Here is a 9,785-nt window from a genome sequence, read left to right as displayed (position 1 = left end):
AAGCTTTAGTTCCTTCAGATAGAAATTGATAAAATAATTGGTGGAGAAAGGGCTTTCATATATCTCTTCATGAATAACTTTTTTCTTCGAACACGCCAAATTGCCCACAGTGTCACCACCATTCTTGTAAACTCATTTTGTTCCAAAATATCATGCATTGTGAACACCCAGTTTTTTCGAGCATTCCAGCGAGCCAGGCTCCAGGATGTTTTAAGTTTCGCCCCTATACGAGTCAGGCCTGTTTGCACACTCGTGTCTCCATTTTCGTCCCGCCCGAGCCTGACTGGGCTCTATGTAGCCTACCAAACGCATCACTCGTGTCTCCATTGGGCCGCCTTGCCTTGGGTCGATGTGTTCAGTCCCGATTGATCCAATGGACGGCTGCGATTTGGTGAGGTCCACCCGGTGGACGGTCTTGTACGCATCGCTCGTTCCATACCCAGCACAGTAGAAGCCAGCAGACCAGCCCATCCAACTCTCTCTTCCTCTCTCCTGAAGCCCGACCCGGCAGTTGACGCCCAGCTCCAACAACACCGGTGATCCCCTCCTCCGGCGTCGGCGACCTTCCTCAGCTATCGTCCCCGCGTCGCCCTCCACATCCACCTTTTCTTTTGTTCCGACGTAGCCATGGTAACCAACGCGATCACGTCCGATCTTGACCACCTTGCTAGGACTTTCCTTATTTGTTCCCCTCCGAATTGGGGCGTCTTTACCACCTGAGATCGCACTAGATCCCACTCTGATTTCCGGTCTTTTTTCTCAGAATTACATCATCGGCGCCTTCAAGCCGCCCTGCGACATCTTCGTGACCTTTTCCGATGAGAGGAGCCGGAAGCAGGTACAGCGGTCCCTTCGGCTGCGACATCTTCGTGACCTTCTTCGTGTTCAGGAGAGGTCGTTGGGTTCTTGGACTCATTCTCAGCCTTTTGATTCTTAATCGCAGGTTGCAGTCAAGAAGGATAATGGAAAGACAACCATGGTGCCGGCGTTCCAGAGCCTGGAGACCATAGCCGGAGAGGTACCGACGGTGGTGTTCCTTGCCTGCCGCTTGTTTGTTCTAGGGTGTGAGGTCGACTGTTGGCATGGATTTGTGATTAAATGGTTTGCAGGTATCAATAGCGCCTGTTCCTGGTAAAAGGATTGAGCACATGGGTGTTAAGATTGAGCTGCTTGGACAGATAGGTAAAGTCTATGCTGCTCCTTCAAATGCTTCCGTGATGTGATTAGGTTAAGTGCTCTGGTGCTGGTGCTAATTGATCTGTAGGATGCTGTATCACGTTCTTAGAAATTAAGCATAGTTATTCTTCCGGATTGCTGACTGCACTATTTGTTTGTAAATGCTATTCTGAAATTTCATTACCTAAATTGTAGGATTTCATTGCTGGGAAACTGCAAAAAATATTGCTCCTGAGCACCAATCTTACTTTTGTTTATCTCTGTCCACTCATAAACTACTCCCTCCGTTCCAAATTACTCGTCGCAGAAATGGATGTATCTAGAACTAAAATACATCTAGATACATCCATACCTGTGACAAGTAATTCGAAACGGAGGGAGTACTTTTCAACACTTCAGGTCTTGCTAGGTATTAACATTATTGTTTGTGTTCATTTTTATTACAGAGTTGTATTTCGACAGAGGCAACTTCTATGACTTCACTTCACTGGGTAGGTTCTCTCTTGAAGTAATTTTCAACACTATTTTACAGTAGGACAATAACCTTCCTGCCAAGATATCCTCTGTGCTGTTCACAATTATTGCTGTCTGTTCCTTTTCTTTTGCTAGCACCCTTTGAATCTTGCTATCCTTTAGAAACACATTGTTTACTAATCCCAAAAATAATCTTCAAAATCTCTCTGATACTGTGCCTTATGAACAAAATTTGTTGTTCTCATCTTGCTTGTTATGTGTACTCTGCTCATTAAAGTAAAGAAGTATAATTAAGTGAACAGTGTATATTTGTTTGGCCCTCAGATGATGTGTAGCTTACCGCCGCTCGATCGATCTAAGTTACCTACCTTATTGTTTTTTATAAGTCCATTTCATCACCTGAAGTGCCTTTTTCTGTACATGCAGTGCGTGAGTTAGATGTTCCTGGTGAAATATATGAAAGAAAGACATATCCATTTGAGTTCTCTACTGTTGAAATGCCATATGAGTCATACAATGGAACAAATGTCAGACTGAGGTAAGAAAGAAATCTACTCCCTCCGTCCCATAATATAAGATTTTATTACAACACTCACATATTGATTGTAGTAACATCTTATATTATTATGGGATGGAGGGAGTAAAATACTTGCATTGTGCTTTGCACATCTCATAACAAAGAATAGTGTGCATACTGTTCAGCATCAAAAACTAAATTAACACCATCTCTGAAGACTTGGTGTGTTACAGTACGTAATGGGCCTAATGGCCTGGGCTGGCGGTATAGCCCGTTAGTCTTAGGGTTAATTAGAGATAAGGGTCGCTTGCTTAGGGGTCAAGTAAGCCTTGCTTGGGAGTCAAGTAAACCTCTCTATATTAAGAGAGGAGATGTATCAATCTAATCAAGCAAGAATTAAGAAGGAAATCCCTTCCCTCTTGCCCGGCCGTGGGCAAAAAGGCCCCCGGCCGACCCTCTTGCGCCGTCCTCCTTCTAGCAGGACCATAACAATTTGGTATCAGCTAGCTTCGGTTCGATCATGTCTTCACCGTCGCCCAACCCGTCTCTTTCGCTGCCGGGATCCTCCGTCGCGCCCGCCCCCGCCGTCCTCACCCCGGAGGAGGTGTTCGGGGCGCTGCGGGACCTAACCCAGGCGGTCCAGGAGATCCGCCTGTTCTTGGTCGGGTCCTACGGGCCGCACCCGGCTGCGCCGCCACCGCGCCGCCGTGGCTGCCATGGCAGCCGCTGCACCATGCGGCCTCCGCCGCGCTCGGCGGCCCGCTGCAGCTGCCATCCACCGTGCCCGGCGCTCCGCCACAGCAGCCGCTGCCGCTGCCCCAGGGCGTCCCCGCCGCGCTCGCCGGGCCGCTGCAGCTGCCATCCACCGCCACCACCGCCCCGCCCTGGCTACAGTGGCAGCCGCCGCTCCTGGCGGCCCCCGCCGCGCCCGGCGCTCCGCTGCAGCAGCCACCACAGGTCAGCTCCGGCCCCGCATCAACCGCGCCGGCGGGAGTCCCGATCCACCAGATCAAGTTCCCGCCGTCGCCATCACCGCTTCCCTAGGGCGTCCCCATCCAGCAGATCAAGTTCCCGCTGTTGCCATCACCGCTTCCGGTTTGGATCACTACCCGCCATGTCTCGGCGGCGGTGAGGCTGCAGGTTGCTGCGCGCGGCCTCCTAGCACGTCGGCGTGTGCGGGAGATGCATGGTATGCAACTGCTGCTCCTCCAAATTGCCCTTCGCTGCGCAAAGGACCTCGATCTCGTCCGCTGCGTCGTGATCTTGGGCATGCGGTTTCCCCCACGGGCGACGGGCATGTTGTTTTTTCCGCGGGCAGCGACCTCAAAGTCTGCGACATCGGCGGTTGGGGGGGGGGGCACCCCTCCTCGTCATTCTCCATCGCAAGCCCTCCCCTCTTCCCTGTGCGGTGCAGACCAACAGCCGTCCGGCGGGGAGAAGGCAGGGTGTCACCGACAGGAGTACACCGCGTAGCACCACTGCATTCCGCCACCGGCCGCCGCGAAGGCGCCTCCGCTGGTCGCTCTTGTGACCACTTCCAGGTGGCCATACACATGCACTCCTTTTGTCCAGATGGTGTCCATGGGATCCAGGTGGCTGTCCGACGTGCGGATGGTGTCCACTTTTTGTTAAGGGGTCCAAAATAAATCGTCCCAGTCCATTTCAGGTTGAGAGTAATAAAACAAGCCGAGATGTAAACGGCTTGTTTTTAGGTGTTAGGTTTGTGTTGCGTCAAGGCATGGTTATAAGTTGGTTAGGCTGCAGCTCGAGGACAAGCTGCATGTCCAAATGGGGTGTAGTGTTAGAGTACGTAATGGGCCTAATGGCCTGGGCTGGCGGTATAGCCCGTTAGTCTTAGGGTTAATTAGAGATTAGGGTCGCTTGCTTAGGGGTCAAGTAAGCCTTGCTTGGGAGTCAAGTAAACCTCTCTATATTAAGAGAGGAGATGTATCAATCTAATCAAGCAAGAATTAAGAAGGAAATCCCTTCCCTCTTGCCCGGCCGTGGGCAAAAAGGCCCCTGGCCGGCCCTCTTGCGCCCTCCTTCTAGCAGGACCATAACATGGTGTGTACTTGTTATGCTTGCAGGTACATCCTGAAAGTGACTATTGGTAGAAACTATGTTGGTAATATTGTGGAATCTCGGGATTTCTGTGTAAGTCTAAACTTCATCTCATGGATCTTCCATGTGTCTGTCACCGTAACTTTGTTTGGTCCAACTTGGACCGCCAATAGACTAATTCTGGTTATCTTATGGAAAGTTGAGTATAAGAATGTCCCCTGATATATATACTTTCATGTGTTCCACGCTATTTTGAGTTGTTCTTTAGTGGTTACATGGAAATGCATCTCAGGTTTTAGTATTTGATGTTTTACGTGGATTACCTAGTGTTCGATGTTCTTTAATGTTTTTGTTTTCAGGTAAGGAACTATTCTCCTCTTCCTTCAATCAATAACAGCATCAAGGTTAGTCCTAGTAACTGGATGTGTTAACTTATTCTGAAGTTTATAATTTAAAGTGTTTCGGTTGTTTGTTGGACTAAGTGATATGCTTGGAATAGGTCAATTATGGGCTTATGGCTTGGTCATGCCCTACTTACCCGTTAGAGTAAATGACACTGGCGGTCTGAGAACTTGACCGCGGCTGCACTTCAGTCATGGTACTTCCAAACCGGAAAAACCTGTCATAGAACTTGCGTTGCGGGTGCAGTTTGGTCACAGGGCCATCTGAACCGGTCAGCCGCCCGGTTTTCCCTCTTTTGCGATCACGCGCGGTGCATGTGACGTCGGTTGGGCGCGAAAATTGTCACGCTAAGCTCACGTGAGTCCCTGGCCGGCATCTTTTTTTTGCACAAAGGCCCCTGGTTTCGTAGGTAATTTTGTATTTTTTTGCGAATAATTTTGCATTGACCTCTTAAGTGCCGTGACTCATAGGCCAGCACATAGGCGCTGCATGCATAGAGCACATGCACGCGTGATTTTTTCTCTCTTATGAATTTTGTTTTGTTTTTCCGTTTAGTCATACATATTCTCTAAAAATATTTATAGTTTTAATATTTCATTCATTTTAAAAATATATTAAAAGAGTGCAAATATTTCGAATGTATTGTAAAAATTGTTCAGCGCATATTGAAAACAACCTTGATAGTCTATTTGAGAAAGAGTTCATCGTGTCAAAATCACCATGTATCAAAAACATGCCCGTCATATCTTCAGAGAAAATGTTCATCGTATATATGAAAAATGTCCATCATGTATTTAGAAAATGTTCACCATGTATTTAAATAATCAAAAGAATGATCATATGTATTTTATAAAATCACCGTGCATTGGAGAAAATATTCATTACATATGCGAAGAAGTTCATCATGTATTTCTAAAATGTTCTTCGCATACTCAAAAAATGTTTATCATGTATTGGAAAAATATTAATCAGGTATATAAAAAAATGTTCATCACATATTTGAAAAATGGTCATCGTGTATTTGAAATATGTTCAGCACATATTTAAAAATATATTCACCACATATAGCCTACCCCAACTTGTTTGGGACTAAAGGCTTTGTTGTTGTTGTTATTCACCACATATTCGAAAAATGTTCATCACTTATTTAGAAAAATGTCCACACTGTGTCTAAAATTGTTCATCGCATATTTAAAAATCCGATACATGAAAAGTAGCAGGGCCGAGCAATTAATATGAATGACATGGCAAGTAAAACAAGAAAAGGACGTGCAAGAAAAATGGGGCAGGCCATGCATACCTGTCCGGGTCAAAATTCTAAGAACTCTCCGGCTGGGTATCTTCTGCGGGCCATCAAGATACAGCAGCAGGGGCCTTTGTGGAAAAAAAAACAGGTGCAAAAACGTGAGCTATGGCACTTAAGAGGTCAAATACAAAATTACGTATGAAACCAAGGGCCTTTGTGTAAAAAATATGAGGCCAGCCACGGACTCACGTGAGCGCCGCATGACAATTTTGTGCTCGACCGACATCACGTGCGCCGCGCATGACCGCGAAAGAGAGAAAACCGGACGGCTGGCCGGTTCAGATGCCCCGTGTGACCAAACTTCACCGGCAACACAAGTTCTATGATGGGTTTTTCCAGTTTGCAAGTACCGTGACTAAAGTGCTCCCGTAACACAAGTTTTTAGACCGCCAGTGCCATTTACTCTACCCGTTAACATTATCATGTGTTCCTTGTTAATTATCTCGGTGTGCCGTTTAGTCAAGTTGTGAAATAAAACTTGTAATAATAATAATAGCGTAAAAAATGGAAGGGATGTAACATACGATCTTACCTGGTCAAATACTGGAAATGATGGTAGCACCAGTTCAACATCATTCTTGAAGTCACAGTGATCACTGGGCAAGTTAGCAATGACTTTGATCTTCTTGAAAACAAAGTGTTAGCAGGCAGCAGTTCGTACGAAATAAGGGGTAATTAATGGTTCTACTAGCGTGCAACAGTGAGGACTGTCCACTCGGACTCAGATGTTCATGTTCCTCCTGTTGATATCTTTTTTATCTACTACTCCCTCCGTTCCAAATTACTCGTCGCAGAAATGGATGTATCTAGAACTAAAATACATCTAGATACATCCATACCTGCGACAAGTAATTCGGAACGGAGGGAGTAAAAGCTTACTTGTGTTTTCAAATTTTCATGGTGATACTCTAACAAGCTGATTGCTGGAGTACTTTGTCGATCTACTTTCGTCAAATGCAACATCTAATTGTAGTTTGCATGCGTCGTTTCCTCCTATATTCTTTCAGATGGCAATGAACTAGCCACTTCTCGATATCCTTGGCTTCCAGTGTAAATTGTGGTGTTCAGAGTGCTGGAGCCTAGAGTTAATGTGCTCGACCTTGTACTGTGATTACTAAAACTGATCACTGCTTTCAGATGGAAGTTGGAATTGAAGATTGCCTGCATATTGAGTTTGAGTACAGCAAAAGCAAGTAAGATCAGTACAGTTCCAGTCTGGCAGTATGTTCTTTTTGTCACCCAATTTAGCACAGTCGGAGTATTGACCATCTTCTGGTGGATCATTGCCTTATTCAGGTACCATCTCAAGGATGTCATTGTAGGAAAGATCTATTTTCTTCTAGTCAGAATAAAGATAAAAAACATGGAGCTTGAGATTCGCCGCCGGGAATCAACAGGATCAGGTCCTAACACATATGTTGAGACTGAGACACTTGCTAAATTTGAGCTGATGGATGGTGCCCCAGTCAGAGGTATATTACACATTTATTCTACTGTACCTTTCTAGCGTTACTTTCTAGGTTAGCTCCAAATCGTTGAACGTACATATATACCTCAAGTAATGGCCATTGAGGTATCATGAACTCATAATTATCAAATACTCCCTCTGTCCAAAAAAGCTTGTCTTAGATTTGTCAAGATACGGATGTATCTAGACATGTTTGGTGTTTGATACATCCTTATCTAGATAAATCTAAGACAAGCTTTTTGGAACGGAGGTAATACGTTGTCCACACTGTGTGCTGAGTTCACTGAACAACCATTTTTACAGGAGAGTCTATTCCTGTAAGGCTATTCTTGACTCCATACGAGCTAACCCCGACTTACCGCAACATAAACAACAAGTTCAGTGTCAAGTACTACCTCAACCTGGTCCTTGTGGACGAGGAAGACCGGAGATACTTCAAGCAGCAAGAGATAAACATGTTCCGCCTTGACGAAACTCCACAGCCTTCATAAACTTCAACCGCTGGGAACCTGGCCTGAATGGTGTTGCAAGAATTAGCAATTTGGCATCCTGTTATGCTGTATATAACTCTCCAGGAGAGCATGCAGTGCAGTTCCAATGTACCGTGGCGCTGTCACTTGTTACGCCTTTTTCATAGCAATCTGGTTAGATACAATCACTGAAATGCTGGATTGCTGACTTTTGGCCATTTTCATTTCGGCCCTCTTGTGAGACATTTTTTTCCTTAGACGCTTGTGAAGCATCTTGAGATAACCAATTGTATTTGATATTTGCTTCATCTACTATCTACTACTCCTATAAAAGGAAGAGAGGGCGGAGAACCAAATCATCTTATCCATCTAAACCTGCAATCTGATGGTCTACATCACTTCAAAACACCAAACATGTTTTATGTTTTAATTACCCACCATGCCATTATCTACTACCATTATAAAAGAAAGAGATGGGTACATCCAAACAATCAGATCCATCCATTTACAAGATCTAATGGCTCTTAATCCTTTAATGTTTAACCCTACAAGCCACGAAATTAAGCCCCCGCTGCCCCTTCGTACAAAAAACTGCTCCGCACGCTGCACCACAACCTCCGCCCGCTCCTGTAAACGAAACAATGCCACGACCGCGGCCCGCTCCTCCATTCCGCCCTCGCTCCACTCGCCCACCATCGCCCGCTCCACTCGGCCTCCGCCGTCGCCGCCGCACAACTGGGCCTCCATCGCCGCCGATCCTCCGCTCGCTGCTCCACTCTGCCGCCGTCCGTCGTCCGCCGCCCGCCGCCGGCTGATCCGCCACTCCGCCGATGGCCTCCTCCCAAAGGCACTGACGGGATAGGGTTCCCTTGCCTATGCGGTTTTCCCGTCGCTCCCTCCTGCAGCGAGGTGCTCCCCTTCATCATTCTCATGTTCCCCGCTCCGGCGCTCCCTCTCTGTAAATGTACCCAGTCCGGATGCAAGTCATGCAATTGATGAGCTCTGAGTTACAGTTGATGCGCAAGTAGGTGCATAGCTGTGCATTATTATACTGTAATTGTTTAACCTCTGCCCGACCACCTCTATCCCGATGCGCCGGCGAACTGGCTGACCGCCGTCTCTACCCGACAGCGAACCTCCGCCTTGACGCGCCGAATGACCTCCGCCTTGACCTGTGCCGCTGTAACGCCCCGAGACCGATGTGCCAGGTGTCGTTCAGTTATTCGCTGTTGTTGCCTTGTCATTGCTTGTGTGTCATGCATTGCATATCATGTCATCATGCACATTTCATTTGCATACGTGTTCGTCTCATGCATCCGAGCTTTTTCCCCGTTGTCCGTTTTGCATTCCGGCGCTTCGTTTCTCCTCCGGTGATCATTTCTTCCCTTCTTTCATGTGTGGGGATTAAATATTTCTGGATTGGACCGAGACTTGCCAAGCGGTCTTGGTTTACTACCGGTAGACCGCCTGTCAAGTTTCGTATCATTTGGACTTCGTTTGATACTCCAACGGTTAACCGAGGGACCGAGAAGGCCTCGTGTGTGTTGCAGCCCAACACCCTTCCATTTTGGCCCAAAACCCACCTAACTCTGCTCCATCATCTAGAGCGTTCGATCACGATCGCGTGGCCGAAAACCGCACCTCATTTGGACTCTCCTAGCTCCCTCTACCTATAAATATGTGTCTCCCTCCGAAATTTCCGCGCAGATCAAACCCTAGATCCAACTCCCTCCGCGCCGCCGGACGTTTCTTCCCGCGCCGGACATGTCCGCTACCCCGCCACCTCACTTCGTCCAATCAGGAGAGGCCACGTCATCGTGCCGCCGCCCTCATCCACTCCCCTCGCGCCATCTGTCTGCCGTCGTCGTCCCCGCGGCCGCGGCCGGCTGAGCCCATCGCGGGCCCGCGCAG

The 9,785-nt window shown here is 47.3% G+C and overlaps 1 protein-coding gene across 1 annotated transcript; it reads left to right on the top strand.

The window, feature by feature from the left end:
• The first annotated feature begins 445 nt into the window (after positions 1-445).
• Positions 446-8,189, top strand: LOC119285958 (vacuolar protein sorting-associated protein 26A-like). The gene is made up of 11 exons (XM_037565291.1): positions 446-630; positions 764-838; positions 944-1,018; positions 1,110-1,182; positions 1,623-1,667; positions 2,077-2,188; positions 4,255-4,321; positions 4,588-4,632; positions 7,074-7,129; positions 7,233-7,408; positions 7,708-8,189. The coding sequence occupies exons 1-11, from the start codon at positions 628-630 to the stop codon at positions 7,893-7,895; spliced, it is 915 nt and encodes a 304-aa protein (XP_037421188.1). The 5' UTR covers positions 446-627; the 3' UTR covers positions 7,896-8,189.
• Positions 8,190-9,785: the final 1,596 nt, after the last annotated feature.

The sequence above is a fragment of the Triticum dicoccoides genome, chromosome 4A, assembly GCF_002162155.2.
Source record: "Triticum dicoccoides isolate Atlit2015 ecotype Zavitan chromosome 4A, WEW_v2.0, whole genome shotgun sequence".
Classification (NCBI taxonomy): domain Eukaryota; kingdom Viridiplantae; phylum Streptophyta; class Magnoliopsida; order Poales; family Poaceae; genus Triticum; species Triticum dicoccoides.
Note: the sequence above shows the minus strand (reverse complement) of the source record. Positions and strands in the feature narration are given on the sequence as shown.